Source organism: Sarcophilus harrisii, chromosome 6 (assembly GCF_902635505.1).
Source record: "Sarcophilus harrisii chromosome 6, mSarHar1.11, whole genome shotgun sequence".
Taxonomy (NCBI): Eukaryota; Metazoa; Chordata; class Mammalia; order Dasyuromorphia; family Dasyuridae; genus Sarcophilus; species Sarcophilus harrisii.
In genome coordinates, this window is record NC_045431.1 from 221,464,016 (window position 1) to 221,480,622 (window position 16,607).

The following is a 16,607-nucleotide window of genomic DNA, read 5'->3' on the forward strand; positions in this document are numbered from 1 at the left end:
ATAAAGAAAAATATTTGCAATCTGCACTCTCAGCCTCTAAGTTCTCTCTCTGAGGGTAGATAGCATTTTTCATCATGAGCCCCTTGGAATGGGGGCCACTCGATTGCTTAGAGGAACTAAGTATTTCATAGTTGGCCATCTTTAAAATGTTACTGTTACTATACAAATTGTTCTCCTGGTTTTGCTTACTTCACATCAGCAGGTCACATAAGTCTTGCCAGGTTTTTCTGAACCAACTTTTTCATTATTTTTTATAGCACAATAGTATTCCCTCATAATCATATACCACAACTTGTTCAGTCATTCCCCAATTGATGGATATCTTTTTTCTTAATTGTTCACTTTTTTTTTTTTTTTTTTTTTGGTAAGGTTAATTGGGGTTAACTGACTTGCTAGTAAATGTTAAGTTTCTTCTCTGGCAAAATTTGAACTCAGGTCCTCCTGACTTCAGACTTGGTGCTCCATCTGACTGTCCCTGTGTGGGATCTGAACCCAAGACTTCTTGATTCTACTCTAGACTGTGCCATTTCCCACTCTTCCTTGCACTAACTATCCCCACATTCTCTACCGGCCCCAGCGCCACTTTTCTACCCACCAGAGACTTATTTTGGGATGGCAAAATCCAGATACATGAAATGGAGTCGTCTACAGTTTATTCATCACTTCTCCCTGACAGTAGAAGTTCTGTTTTTTCCATCACCCCAGCGGTTGGAGCAGACACTCCACTTATTCAGGTTTGTGCTTGCCAAACCACTAACCCAACCCGCTCCCTGCCAGGAGGGACCTCAGGGAGTGGAGTGATAAAAGTCCTCAGAGCCTTGCCTATATTAGTTCAGGGGAAGTCCAGAAAGAGAAGGGTTGACAGGAATGGAGTCTTTGGGGAAAGTCAGCTCCAATCCAACCAAGCAAAAAGCTGTTGGTGCCCCCGGGTGACCCCCTTCTCCTTCTCAACATTAACCGAAGAAGAGTAATGGTTAATCTTTCTTCCAGAACTGGAATCTCCTTTATATCTCCGGTGAGTTGGTGAGGAGACCATTTTACAACCAAATTTCAGAATTGGAACCCTCTAGTCTAAGGGATCTTAACCCAGGTACCCCCCCAGGTTGGTTGTTTTTTAATGTGTCGATAATTAAATTTACAATATAATTCATTTTATTTGGAGCCCCGTGTATTTTATTTTGGCATTTAAAAGCTTTATTCTAAGGAATCCACAGGCTTTACCAGACTACCCAAATCTGGTGATATGATATAAAAATGATTATGGGCTCTAAGCTGTAGCTGAATAAGAATCATCTTTATATATACCTATTTTTATTAGAATATAAGCTTTTTATGGGCAGGGAATAATTTTTGTTTCCTGACACTTAGAAAAATGTCTGGCACATAGTAGCTACTTTAAAGGTATTGATACAGACAAGTGATCATCCAGTATTTGTCTAAAGACCTCCAAGGAGGAGGACCTTCCCCCCATACTTCCTATTGGGATAGATTTAATCATTAGATATTTTTTGATGATCTCTAGACCAGAGCTTCTTAAACTTTTTCCACTCATGACTCCTTTTAGCCTGAAAAATTTTTATGTTACCTCTGCTACACAAGTATATAAAAAAGATATGTAAATCATACATTGACTGATAATAAATCAAAATTTCCCAACCTCCACATTTAGTTACATGATCCCATATGAGGTCATGACCCAGACTTTAAGAAGCTTTGCTCTAGATTATTGAGAATATCATCAATATAAAGTTTTTAATGCTCTCTAGATTATTGTGATAGATCTCACCATTAGAAATTTTTTAATGATCTCTAAACTAAAATAGTCTTTTCCCAACTACTATCCATTACTCCCACCTCAAGACAAAGTTCAACTCTTCCTCTCCCAGACTCAATTTCCTCATCTTTAAAATGGCATAAAAACAGCATTTTTCCTCACAAGATTGCCATAAGGATCAAATGAGACAACGTGTGTGAATATATATACATATATGTTGTTGTTTTCCTTCATTTTTGTTTTCCAAAAAGAACCAATGACATCACTGGTGATGTTTGATTTATGTGTAAACTGGATTTAAGTGAGGGAGGACTGCACAAAGTCATTAGCCTCCTTCTCTCTTCCCCATTCTTCAACGTACAATGGCAAGACAAAGACAGGGATGACTGACGGTACCCTGGGATGCAGTGAATGACCTTGATGTTCTAAGGTTTCCATAATATCTACTTCAATCCCTTCATAACCACTGGAACAAATTGTTTTCATTTGCCCATTCTGCAGAGGAAAGTCTTCATGTGCTTGAGATAGACCTCCCCCAATTCACTGATGGATTTCAGCCCTTCATTTACTCTAGACAAATATATACACATATTTCAATATACATATATGTATATATGTGTACATAATTATATTTATGCATATGTGTATATAAAGTATATCCATATATATGAAGAGAGAGAAGAAAACAGAAAGAGAGAAAGAGGGAGAGAAGAAAAGAGAGAGAAAGAAAGAGAGAGCTTATAGAGCCTTATGATTTGTAGCTGGTATTATCAGTATTACAAGTATTATTATTATCATCTTAGGAAATTTGATCTATCAATATCGGCCAAGGTGGTTCAGAATTAGAAAAGATCTGATGTCAGGTAAACAACTTAGAAATTTATTGTCCTAATCTAGGTGATGTCTCCAAAGTCTAGATTTAAAAATGTAAAGAGGTGATATGAGAAAAGTAGACAAGAATTGGCTAGTTGTTGGATCAGGGACTGAACGAGAGAATTTGCCATTTTCCAGATCTAAACACTGGGAAAATGATGATAGTTTTGAAAAGAAATAAAGAAGGTGTACCGGAGATGGGGAAAGGGAAAAGAGCTGAAAGATATGTCGTTTTGGACACATAATGCTTTCACATGTCAACAGATGACATACCAGCAGAACATTCAAGTGCTAATGACCTGTTGGCTGATGGAAACCCAGGGGCTGAAGTGAGTGGTGGAGGAGTTCACATCTGAACCCAGCTGATTCAAAGAACAGGGCAAAAAAGGAAGAAGATGCGGATGGAATTTTCTCTTCTACCTTGGAATTTCAGATTTTAAATCTTCAGGATTTTTTTACCTGCAATTTAAAATCTTTTAATCCACAAAAGATTAGTTGAAATGGGAGAGTTAAGTTGGTGAAGAAGAAAAATACCAAAGATGGAAATCAATGTTTTCTCTAACTCTCCAGTCTTAAGGTTTCTCTTACATTTCTTCTCTGAAAAAGATGGAAAGAATTTTTCTTACACATCATTCCCCTCTCCAAATCTATTCAATTCCAGTTTTTACCTCCAACATGGAGAAATCATATAATGATCTTCTCAGGGGCAAATGGAGGAAAGGGATGAAGAAGGATGTAATTTGGAAAAAATACACTAAAACTAAAATAATATATCAACTGTCCAGTGGCCACATAGAAAGGGAGAAAATTTCACATCATGGGCCCGGCTTTGAACCAGAAACAATAATCTTCTGGAGGGAAACATAAATTCAAGCTTAAAAAAAGAAGTAGGAAATGAAAGAAACATCTGTAAATTCTGTCCTCCAGAATGTTTTGATTCTACAGATCTCAAAGCACTTAAGAAATGACTCATCCTTTCAAAGTCCATTTTTCAGGCACAATTAGAGAAGCTTTAACAGTTTCCATGATTTGCTCAAGGTCACCTATGACTCTCACTGCCACTATCCCACTTCAAGATCTCATTATTTGACCTGGATTATTGCAATGTCTTCCTAATGAGCATCTCTGCCTTGAGTGCAGCCCTTATAAAGTTGGAAATATAGCCTTCCTTATAGGTAGAATTGAACCAGCACCACTGTGCTGAAAAATAATTGGCAATTTCCCAATGCCCATCAGATCCGACTATTCTATCTCCTAGGAAAGATTTCCTAAAAATCAGAGCCATTCCAAAATGCAATAGGGTGCCTTGAGATATAATGAAGACCTCCCTGGAGGCTCTCAATCATAGGTCAGATAAGCACTGATTCCACAAATTGCCAAGATGATTTTTGTTTCTTTGGACTAAATTGCCTCAAGGTCTCCCAGAGCTCTGAGGTTACGTGATTGGATCATTAGAGCTATCCCCAAATGGAATGGGTTCTCCTCGTTATCACTCTTCAAGAAGCAATCAAGTGACCATTGGTGGGTGTACTGCATATTCTGTGAATTGCCTATGATTCCCTCCTACTTTGTAAACACCTTTCTACTACCTAAATATTAAATAAATGGTTAAGAACGCAGCAGAGTGATATCTGAGCCCCCAGATGTAAATAAGGGATGTGTGGCCAATGGCAACTTCTCCCAAATGATTGGGCACATTCACTTTTTCACTGAAATATTGGAAGAACAGATTTAAGCACATGTGACCAGGTTTTTTCCATGACTCATTTTCCTGCCTAAACTTCATGAAGTCTGTCATCTAGCTTTCTAATGAGAATACATTTCAGTCCCATAAGGACAGACTGCCCTACAAAAGCCCTAATGTCCACATAATAAGCTAAATTGATCTCCTATGGCATCAAGCCCATCTATTTTTTTCCTATGGGCCTCCCATCACCCTCAGGCAATAGACTAAAAGTCCCTGTGAGCTAGATTCAGGATTTTTGAGATGAAAGGTGCATGGATCATCTTCTTCAACCCACATCTGAACAAGAATTCTCTCTACAACCTACCCAAATGGGTCATCTCCATGCTATGGGAAGAGTTCTCCCAGAGGGAATTCACTTCCTCTCCCACTCCACTGGGGTCACACTCTAATCATTAAGAAGCTTTTCTTTCATTTGAGCCAAAAATCTGTCTCTTTACAACTTGTGTCCATTGTCCCTAGTTCTGTCCTCTGGGGCCATGACATACAGATAACTCAAGTCAAACTTGCCATCCGCTAAAACCTTCAAGCCTTTCCCACCAGAATTGTCCAGTCTCAAGGCTCCCATCTTTTCTTTGCCTAGCTGTGCCTCTAAATAAATAGCTCTTTGAAAAGCTTACAGCTGCCATCCTTTATGAGTCATCTTAGATGCTGATATAATATAGGAATAATGAGACTCTTATTACCACTGCTCCTTTAGGAAGGAAGGAGGGGGGAAAGATGAAGCAAATGAGCCATGTTTAGAGCGTAGTATCCCATTTCTCTAATTCTCTGGACAGCAGAGCCAACCTAAGTAGCCATATACCTGGATCTATCATTTTAAGACATGATTTTCCAGTAGTATGACAGCTGTGTGCACTTGCCTGAAAGAGATTCCAACTAGTGATGTTTTTATTTTCTAGGACAATGCGAAGCAGAACAAAAAGCACTGGCTTTGGAGACAGAGGTTCTGGGGTCAGATCTCTGCCACTTGTGTGCCTTTGAGCAAAGTAACAGTTTCTCTGAGTCTAAATTTCTTCAATTGTACAATGAGGGACTAAGCGATTTCAGAGGTCTGTTCCACCTTTATGCATTTTACTGTGTGCTTTAAAGTTTGTAATCTAATATTGGATTATTTACTATCTAGGGGAGCGGGTGGAGGGAAGGGGGAAGGAAATTGGAACACAAGATTTTGCAAGGGTTAATGATGAAAAATTATCTATACAGATCTTTTGAAAATTAAAAAGCTTTAATAAAAAAATTAAAGTTCGTAATCTAATTTAATCTTCACAATCTCCCTTTGAGGTTAATGGCAATATACCCATTTTAGAGATGAGAAAGTCATGACTCAGAGAAATTAGAAAACTTGCCTATGTTTCCACAGTTGATAAATTGCAGAGTGAACAAGAATCCCATCTATAATAGATCAACCTTTACTTGAAGAACTCCTGAGCAATCCATTTCTCTTTTAAATAGTTCAGTTGGTTAGGAAGATCTCTTATCTGTTGATCCAAATTGTCTCATCTACAGTTTCTACACATTTGGGTAGAACTGGGATCCAAATACAAAGAAGTTAAAAGATAGACCTTGTAACAGCCCAAGGAAGGCTTCTTAAAGAAGGCGGCACCAATATTGGACCTGAAAAGATGGAAGGATCCCACAGTAACACAGAAGGTCACAAGGAAGAGATGCAAAGGGGAGATAGACCTCAGAGAGGGGCAATGGAAAGCAAGATTTCGCGGAGGGACCCAATGTCTCTGGTCAGCCCTGACGGCCAAAACAAACAAACACCGCTGGCCAGATCAGAGTCCAGGTTCCTATATTTTTTTATTTTGCTTAAGACTCTGAGATTTGTGTCCTTAGATACATTTCCTCCAGTCTTTACCCAAGGGCTTTGGCCAACTCTTTGGAGCTCTGAGGGATAGAATTCCTCAAGCTGGGAACATTGGGCAGTATTTCTGCCAGTCATGTCACAGCTCCCACCTTTCCAGCTGGCTGCCTATCCCTGGACTCTCGAATTCAGTGACAGGAACATTTAAAGCCCTAGTTCTTGCTCTCCTTTAGGTAAAGGTGATACCAGGAGGCTCAGTGTTCCTGCTTTTCAACAGCACTTCGATAAAAGGATGATTGCTTTTTCACATTTCTCGGTTTAGAGCTGGGTATTCTGCCTAAGATTATAGATTCAGAGGTAGAAGACACCCTAAGTGTTACAGGTTACCGAGGGACTAAGTAACATATTAAAGCCAGGATTCAAAGCCATGTCATTCCAAATGCTGGACTCTTTCCATTACACTATCCTGCCTCTTCACCTTTTATCTATTCCACGTCCCCTTTTTTGGCCCTTCAATAAGGGAGCAATTCAAGAGAACTCAAAGGAGTGGAAATGTCCTTGGATCCCAGGTCTGCCCAAATGGGTGGAAACTGTAGATAAGACAATTTGGATCAATGGATTAGAGCTCTTCCTAACCAACTGAATTATTTAAAAGAGAAATGGACTGCTCAGGAGTTCTTCAAGTAAAGATTAGTCTCTTGTAGATGGGATTCTTGTTCACTCTGCAACTCTTCAACTGTGTAAACATGGGCAAGTTTTCTAATTCTTCTGAGCCATGGCTTTCTCATCTCTAAAATGGATATATTGCCACCAACATGAAGATCAAATTAGATTACAAGCTTTATTTTTTATTTAAAATGTGAAATATTAGTAATTTAAATAAATAAAATTAATTTAAATAAAATAATTATTAATTAAAATATTTTAAAAGCTTATTAAAGCTTTTTAATTTTCAAAATTATGTCCATGTCTAGTTTCCCCATCCAGATTGAAACAACAGTGTTTGGCTGTTTGAGTATAATATCAGCTCAGACACCTGCTAGTTTGGGGGCTTTGGAGGATCACCGAACCTCAGTCTTGTCATCTGTGAAATGGGAACAATAATGTCTGCAGAACCCACCTCACTGCCGTGATGGTCATCCGTATCAAATGAGATAAGCATGTGAGTTCTGGTTATTCCATAGCTCCTTCCCAGCTAGCTAATTTTTCCTATCCTCGTTCCACACAGCTGGAAATATAGAAATGAGCTTCCTCTTGCCTGCCGTCCAACATCTGGGTGGAGGACCACAGGCTCGCTTCCCTGGAAATATAATTCATCTGTCACTTTCAGCCGCCGCAGCTAAGCCAGTGGCGTCAAGAAGAGCTCAACGGTATGGATGAGGTCCCATGTTTTCAGCAGCCCAGTCCTAAAGACTTTACTGGATTAGCAATCAATCAGCTGCCCCCAAATCATGCGGTAGAGGTGCTGATGGGACGGAGAGGGATGCAGGTCGGGGTGCTGGAAAAAGCATAGGATTAGCAGCCTCAGATTCATGCTAATTCCCATTCTCTGAGCTCCAGTCCCATCATCTGTAAAATGGGGAAAACAAGAGAACCCATCTCACAGGGGGATGCAAGCAGGGAACTAGATGATATATGTAGAGCACTTTGTAATCCCTAACGAGCTTCATGAATGCCATCTGTCCTGGACTGAGCACTGGACCAGACATTGGAAGCCCAGGGATCTCCTCCTGGCTTTGCCACTCACAGGTTGGAATCTCTGAGCCTCAGTTTCCTTCAACGGAAGCTAAATCAGAGTTTCTTAACCTTGTTTTGAGATTATATGGAGATGAGGATCAGGGAGATGTGGAGGAGTCCATGTACCCTTCTCAGAATACTATTTTTAAAAACATAAAATAAAGAAGATTAGAAAGGAAACCAGTTATATTGAAACATGATCATCAAAATATTTTAAAACTAATTTGCAGACTCCAGGTAACTAGATAATCTTCAATCAATCTATTTAATAAGCATTTATTAGGCACCTACTTCATGTCAGACATGAAAAACACATACAAAGTCATCCCTGGTTATCAAAACTGTTGGTGGATTACCTTCCCAGAGAGACTCATTCATTCATATTTTCATACCCACCTCAACACCTAACACAGTATTCAGTATATAGTAGGCACTTAATAAATGCTCATTAATTTATACAAAAAACTTTAACAGGATTTTTGCTTTCATTAATATAAGAATCTGCCAGTAAGGAAATTTATTGCATCAGTCTGCATTAACTGTGTTCTGCTACTTAAAATCTTGGAGACCTGCCCAGGATATTAAGAGGCTAAGTAACATGCCCAGGTCACAAAGTCAGTATGTTAGAGGCAAGACTTGACTTCGCATCTTCTCTGTTTTCTATTCCACAGCTGCCTCTCTTTGTCAAGTTTAAGTAAAATAAATACAAGGTCACTTGGGGAGGGTTGGGATTTGAAGATCCCTTCCAGTTCTAACATTCCATTCCTCCAAGATTAAGTTATGGTAAAGTTGATGGATCTGGGAGCTCTCAGAAGTGGATTTCGGACAAAGTTCCCATTCTCCCCCCCCCTCACCCCTGTAACGAAGGCTCTCCATTCCTGACTCAATAATGCATTAAAATCTGACCCCTCGTTTCTTGTCCTCTTCCCCCATTCCCTCTCAGGTGGCTTCCTTCTTTTGCCCACTAACTGTGTTTCATTTTCCCCTCCAGATGAATTCAGGTCCTTTTCCATCCAGCTAACGTTTGCCCTGGAAGCCGCACTTTCAACATTATCCATATTAAGAAGAATTCCCAAGTGGGCCGTATTCAAAATGAGGTTTTCCTATTAGAGAGAGTAACCTTGGCAGAGCTCAGAGAGCTGTGTTTCTGAGCTGGGCGGGCTCCCATGACTGTGTTATCATTTGACCCATTGTTTTGATTCTTGTTGTCCAGCATCCATCATGTGACTCTTGTTACTCCACCAGTCTCCTCCCAGAATCCTGGAGAATGTTTACAACTCAACAGATCTTCTTAAAAATCATTAAACGGGATCAGTGCGGGTCTCCCAGCCAAAACCAGATTCTCCAATTCTCCCTGGGACAGAACTTCTCCAAGTTGGATTTTCCTTTTCCACGCAGCTTCCTCATCCATCTGAGTTCAGATGCCCGATAGCTACAACATCCTCTCAGACATGTGAATTTCTTCCCTGCTAGGATTAGCAGCTCTGGCTGCCAAAATGAAACGGATCCTCCCTTGCAAATTTTCCATAGCAGAAGGTGGAGGAGATTCTGGAGTCAGGAATAAATGAGTTTTTCAGATCCTGGGCTACTTAAAAAATGAAGAGTTGGAGTTGGTTGGTTTGTTGGTTGGGTATAGGAGGTATCTCCTCTATTTACTGCCTCATGGAGATCAAATGGAGACATATCTGAACCAGAGAAGGGAAATGTTCATGAGGGGCCGTCAAGCTCCAGAAGGATGCACTCTTCTCAAGCGACATTGAAGAGAAGTATCAGTTGGGTCTTTAAGCATGTGGATCACTCAAGAAGGAGGGAGAAGGAGGTAGGGAATGATAGCACTTTAGCTACCTATAGTGTGTCTACTCATATTTAGCCTAACCTTAAACCATCCAACAAAACTTATCCCAAAGAAATATGACTAATCTCAGTGTGAAGATCTGAAATGAGAATGGGAGTCATCTCACTTTTATCCTATAGTAGCAATCAACCAACAAACATTTATTAAATGCTTATTATGTGCTAGAGATATAAAGACAAAAGTCATACAGTCCCTGCCTCAAAGGAAATTTACCTATACGAAATAAATGCAAAAGAGATATTAGATGGGGAAATGACATTAGCAGCTGAGTGGGAGAGCATTATAATGGTTAATTGAATTTGTCAGTATGGGAAACTCCCTATATGAAGATTCCTTCCATCATCTCTGTCTAAGTAGGGACTTTAAAGGCATATAGAAGTTTTAACCTGAAGTTAAGGTGTAACTTGACCAGGATTGGCTAGCTAGGGACGGATGGGAAACCAAGCATCCCTGACACCAGGTTCAGCACTTTGTTCACCAGCCAAGAATTCATCTCAAGTCAGAACTTATTTCTCGCCAATTTCCACAAAGTCATTTTGATTCCTGGGGCTGTGGATCCAGGATGTGGGCAGTCCAGATTCTTCTCCTTCTTCATCAACTACTGCTTTATGACTCCTTCCCTCACTAGCCCTTTCCCCACTGCAGTTAAGGAGAAGGAGAAAAAATTATAAAAATTCAAGGGACTCCATGTTAGTGACTCATAAAGCTTTAGTCAGTAGTGAGGTTGGAGGTAAAAGGATGAACCAGGAGTTAGGAGTGGGTTTTATTTATTCATGCTTTTACCTGTCGCTGTATCAGAAAATGTCCAATCTAGGCTAACCCCTACATTTTATAAAGAAGAAAACTGAGAACCAAGGAAAGACATATCTTAGTTCTTTTTTCAGCTTGAGTCAGGATAAGTATTTTATGACTATTATCTCATTTGAGATTCATAACAGTCCTGCTGGTGTCCTTATTATTCCCATTTTACACTTGAGGAAATTGAGGCAGGCAGCAATTATTTGACCAGTCACATGACTAGTTTCTCAGACTGGATTTAAACTTCTGAACTCCAAGACTAAAGCTCTACCTACTGTTCCATCCAGATACTTCTGCAAAGCTGAAATTAAAACAGGGCTTTCTGACTGTCAGGTTGGTACCGCCTTTCTCCTTCCTCTACTCTACTCCCTTTATACTGGCATTCCCTAATTGATGAGTTTTTGCCATTCTCTTTTCTTTCCCTGGCAAATTAAATTCTCAATGCCATTATTGTTTCTTTGTCTCTATCACCGTCTCTGTCCCAGTGTCCCTCTCTGTCCATCTCTCTATAGTTCTTTGTCCTTCTCTGCCTCTTTCTCTCTGTCTCTCTTCTGTTGTCTCTCTATTTCAAATTCTACTAATCAACATGAACAAATCTAGGTGAATCAATAGAATGTATTAATTCAGCACCTTCATAACCCCCTGGCTGAATGTCTAAGGAGTCAAACTTATGTTCAAGATTTGCCCCAAAGTCAAGGCTAGACCACCAAGGGGTATGCTGGGAGAGATGCTAGACCTTCTCTTTCATGCTGTTCTTTAACACCAGCTCATAGAAAACTTGTACCTCCTTTGCCTCTGTGTTCAGAGTGGGCTCAGCAGCTCCCACTCAAGGGACCCTTCATGTGGAATCTGTCCAAGAAGCTTCTTTAAGATCTAGTTTTTCCATCTCTCCTCAGAGAAAAATAGTATGACAAACCCAAGGCTAGAAGCCAGTATCTGACAAATGAGGCTGTTGAAGTGATCATAAACCCAGCACTGAGCACGGCTAGGCATCCAAGGTGTACTTTTTACTCCAGCAAAGAACACAGTACCTTCTGGAGGAGGGTTAAAAAAAAAACACTGAAGAGTTAAACTCTGCCCTTAAATGAAAAGTTAAACTGCAGCTTAGCTGAAAGATGAAGAGAACGTCATCAAAATATAACTTGTCTTTCCTTTTTTTCTACCTGATTCCCCCCCTTTCCCTTGTTTCTCTTTTTTCCTTTCCTTCTTCCTTTTTTCTTTTGCTTTCTTTCCTTCTTTTTCCTGACATCTTCTCTTCATTCTTTTTTATTGCATTTATTCCTCCCCCCTCTTTTCCTTTCTTCTTTGCTTTTGGTTTCCCTTTCCTTTCCTTTTTTTTTTTTTTTTTTTTTGCTTTGCTTCCTTCATTCCTGTTTGTCTTTTCTTCCTCTCTTCTTTTTTCTTTTGACTTCTTCCTTTATTTCTTCATTTCCTTCTATTTTCTCTTTCCTTCTTTTCTTTCTTCTCTTTTGAACTGCTCCCTTATTTCTTCAATACCCCTTTTGGTTTTTCCTTCTTTCAGTCTTTCTTTCCTTATTTGTCTTTCCTTCTTCACTTCCTTCTCTTTTGACTTCCTCCCTTATTTCTCCATTTCCACCTTTTTGTCTTTCCTTCTTTCTGTCTTCCCCTTTTTTTTGGTCTTTCCTTCCTCTTTTCGTCTTTCTTTCTTCTCTCCTTTTTTTTTTTTTTTGGCTTTCTCCTCTACTTTTAAATGTTCCTTTTCTTTCTCTCTTCTCTTTTGTTCTTTCTTTCCTGTGTTTTCTTTTTGAAGGAACCACTTTCTTAAGCTATCTACCTACCCCTTTACAAGCCAGCGTTAAGAACCTAAACCTCAATCATCCTTGTAGTCATGTGTTAACAACAGAAAAAAAAAAAAAAGGCAAATACAGCAACTAAAGCCCCTGACCCCACACCCATACACACCTGTAGAAGGGGAGGGGGGGGGATCAGTGTCTTTCGTGAGTTTTACAAGTTGGACTCTACAAAGAAACGCGCTCCCCTCCCAGTGCATCATCCCTCGGCGTCACCGCTAGACAGGAACAAAGCTCCTCTGCCCTCTCCCCCGCTCGGGAGGGCTCTCCGCCCGGTTCCGGAGCCGGGCTTTGTGCCCGGCGGCACCGGCTGAGCTGCCCCCTCCCCGGGAGGGCGTCGCGCGCCCTCGCCAGCCTGGCCGGCTACTTACGGTACCTCTTGGCAAGGACGAGATGAGCAGAAGCTGCAGCAGAGTGAGCCCCGCTTGGGTCCAGAAGGCGAGCTCCATCCTTCCCGGGGCCAGCGCACTGGGGAACTGCCGGGGCTCGGGCTCCAGGCGCGGAGGCAGGCGGGAGCCTGGGACCACACCAAGCCCTGGCTGACGGGGAGCTCGGGTTTCAGCCAGAGCGCGGCTCTCCCATCCTCATCGGAGGGGAACTACCTTCAGCCAGAGCAACGTCAGTTCAAGCCTCCCTCTGCGCTTGCTGCCTTAACCCTTTCTGGGCTTGGCGAGGCGCTGCTGCCCCCATCGGTGGGGGGCGTGGCGGGGAAGGAGCCGGGCTGGAGCGGGACGCGGATCGGGCGTCCGCTCCCGGAGGCCTTCCTCTCCTCCGGGATGCTCTGGTCCCTCGGGCTTCTCCCTCCCCCTCTGGGCTGTCCTGGTCTCCACGGTCTCGTCCCCTCGGGCTTCTCCCTCCCCCTCTGGGCTGTCCTGGTCTCCACGGTCTCGTCCCCTCGGGTTTCTCCCTCCCCCCTCTGGGCTGTCCTGGTCTCCACGGTCTCGTCCCCTCGGGCTTCTCCCTCCCCCTCTGGGCTGTCCTGGTCTCCACGGTCTCGTCCCCTCGGGCTTCTCCCTCCTCCCCTGGGCTGTCCTGGTCTCCACGGTCTCGTCCCCTCGGGCTTCTCCCTCCCCTCTGGGCTGTCCTGGTCTCCACGGTCTCGTCCCCTGGGCCTCCTCCCCTCTGGGCTATCCTGGTCTCCCACGGTCTGTCCCTCGGGCTTTCCCTCCTCCTCTGGGCTGTCCTGCCCACGGTCTCGTCCCCTCGGCCTCCCTCCCTTCTGGGCTGTCCTTCTCCAGGTCTGTCCCCTCGGGCTTCCTCCCCCTCTGGGCCCCTCGTCCCCTCGGGTTTCTCCCTCCCCTTCTGGGCTGTCCTGGTCTCCACGGTCTCGTCCCCTCGGGTTTCTCCCTCCTCCCCTGGGCTGCCCTCGTCCCCCGGTTTCTCCTCCCCTTCTGGGCATCCTGGTCTCCACGGTCTCGCCCCTCGGCTTCCCCTCCTCCTCTGGGCCCCTGGTTCCACGGTCTCGTCCCCTGGGGCTTCCCTCCCTTCTGGGCTGTCCTGGTCTCCTTGTCCCTCGGGCTTCTCCCTCCCCCTCTGGGCTGTCCTGGTCTCCACGGTCTCGTCCCCTCGGGCTTCTCCCTCCTCCTCTGGGCTGTCCTGGTCTCCACGGTCTCGTCCCCTCGGGCTTCTCCCTCCCCCTCTGGGCTGTCCTGGTCTCCACGGTCTCGTCCCCTCGGGCTTCTCCCTCCTCCCCTGGGCTGCTGTCTTCTCCAGGGCCCAATGCCCCAGGGAAAAGCGGTCGCCGCGAGGGGCCGGGACAGGTGGGAAGCCCCGACCACCGCCTCCCCGCTCCCGCAGCCGCTGGGGAACAGCCGGCAGATCTGCTGCTCCCAGACATGTGTTTGTGATAACGCACATTCTCCGACAGTGACTGAATGAGGAGCTTAATTACAGGCTGCCGGGGTGCGCTGACAACAGGCAGAACCTCCGGATGCCACATCTAGCGCTCAGGGGCCGTTGAGTCCCACCTCCTCATTCTGACAGATGGGGAAACTGAGAGCTGGAAGCCGCTTGGTGGCTCAGTGGCTAGAACACTGGGCCTGGAGTCAGCAAGACGAACTCAGAGCCAGCCTCAGACACTTAATAACTGGGTGACTCTAGGCAAGTGACCTAACCTTGTTTTCTTTAATCTACCAGAGCAGGAAACAGCAAATCACACGGGCAGCTATGCCAAGAAAAGCCATGGAGAGGATTAGTGTGCTAAAAGTCCAAAAGGACCGAACCTCAACAACAAAACCCAAGACCTCGAAAGGGGAGGTCTTACTGCAACTCAAACTCAGGTGCTCTGAGCACTTTGGACCAGGTGGTCTCGGAACCTTCTTCCAGTTTTAAATTCAGGACCCAAATTCAGCATCCTTCCCCTCTCCCCCTGACCCTTTGTGACCTGGACTGCTTACGCTGATCGCCTCAGCTGATCCCTCCCTGTCTGGATTTTCTCTTGAGGTCTCCAAGGGACTGATCAGGTTGGAAGCTTTCATCAAAAGTTGAGAGGGCAGGAATTCTACAAAAACAGATTTCCAGCTTCTGGCTTGGTCCTTTTCTTATCTTATTGAAAGACAGTGTTTATATTAGACTATACTAGTTTATATTAGAAAGGGCACCAGATGGGATGGGAGGAGCATCAAGCCTATGATGCTATAGCTCCTGCCCTCAAGTTAACATATTCTTTTTTTGTTGTTGTTTTTGTTTTTGCTGAGACAATCAGGTCACACAGCTAGATATTCTTTTACTAAAATAGTAATGCGGGGGGCAACTAGGTGGTGCAGTGGATAGAGCACCAGCTCTGAAGTCAGGAAAACGTAAGTTCAAATCTAGCCCCAGACACTTAATACTTCCTAGCTGTGTGACCCTGGGTAGGTCACATAACCCCAATTGCCTCAGAAAAAAAAGGAAAAAAAAATAATAATAAAGAAAAGATAATATTTGTTAAAGTACTTCATAAACTGAAAATGCTATATACATGTCTGATTATTATTATTGCATGAAATAGTGGAAAGAATAAATACATTTGGAGTCAGAAAAGAAATGGGGATGCTTCTGTCTACCTCCCTGTTTGGAAGTTTAGCCCCAACAGGTAGTTTGCTGATCTGGGGATAGAGTTCACCTTCTGGATGCAGGAGGGCCCCACTTTTAGAACTGGGTGTATATATAACTTTGGCTGAGAAAACTCCCCTCTTTGTACCTCAGTTTTCCCATCTGTAAAATGAGTGAATTGGAAATGATAAATGAACCATTTACAAAACATCTACTATTGCAAAACACTGTGCTAAACCCTGGGGAGAAAGAGAGAAAATTAAGGTGGCCCCTGTTCTCAAGGAATTCTATATTCTAATGGGAGAGACAACATACATGGGGGATTAAGGCAGATGGAAGTTCCCATGGTCCTTAGGGGACAGTAGCAAAACAAATGTTAATTCCTCTTCTTTCATGTCATTATTTAATGTCACTATTCTCAGGGCTCCATGGTTTAGGGCTGTCATTCCTAGTGTCTGAGAAGTGATGGGGTCAAAGTGGTGATGGTGTTTGGACTTGCCTGGCTGATGGGAGGCTCACTGTTTCAGAAGATTATTAAGCCCAAATCTGTGATCTAGGATGGCTGAATGCTATGCATTATGCCGTCCCACAAGAATTTTATAGTCTAGTTGAGGAAATAGGATGGACAGAAGGATTATCTAATCTTCCATCACTACGTATTTAAGGGTCAAATTAAGTGGAGTGAGAAAAAATAGAGGTGAAGAGGGTGATGGCTTGTAGAAGAGAGAGCCTTGAGTTTGGGGGTCAACAGACTTTCATTTGAGCTCTGGGTTTGTTATCTACTATCTGGGTGACCTTGGATAATTTACTTTATTTGTCTATACCCACAAAATGAAGATGCTGGACTCTCTGATGTCCGAAGTTCTCCTGGTTCTTAATCCTATAGTCACAGTGACTGGGAAAGCCTGGGGATGCTCCACAAAGGAGATAAGACAAGTATTGACCTTTGTAGGAAGTGGTGAACCAGGAGAAAGTTGTGGGGGGAGGTATTCTAGATAGGGAGACAGGTATAAGCAAAGACCCAGAGGTGTGAATGTTCAAGGTTAAGTAGGTAAATATTTGGTTCCAGTAAAGGGTTTCTGTAGAGAAATTAAGAGAAAAAAGTTGAAAAAGCAGGGAGGGGGGAAATGGTGTACATCCTTAGATGGAAAATTCAGGACTTTAGATTCTAC

At 43.1% G+C, this 16,607-nt stretch overlaps 1 protein-coding gene across 2 annotated transcripts in view; it reads right to left on the reverse strand.

Moving 5' to 3' along the window:
* The window catches only part of PAMR1 (peptidase domain containing associated with muscle regeneration 1), a 98,850-nt gene extending 85,539 nt beyond the window's left edge, over positions 1 to 13,311 (reverse strand). For both annotated transcript variants that reach the window (XM_003773693.4, XM_023506333.2), the window contains exon 1: positions 12,779 to 13,311. In XM_003773693.4, coding sequence (XP_003773741.4) covers positions 12,779 to 12,851 — 73 coding nt within the window. In that variant the 5' untranslated portion in view covers positions 12,852 to 13,311. The remainder of the gene's footprint in view (positions 1 to 12,778) is intronic.
* Between the last annotated feature and the right edge of the window lie 3,296 nt (positions 13,312 to 16,607).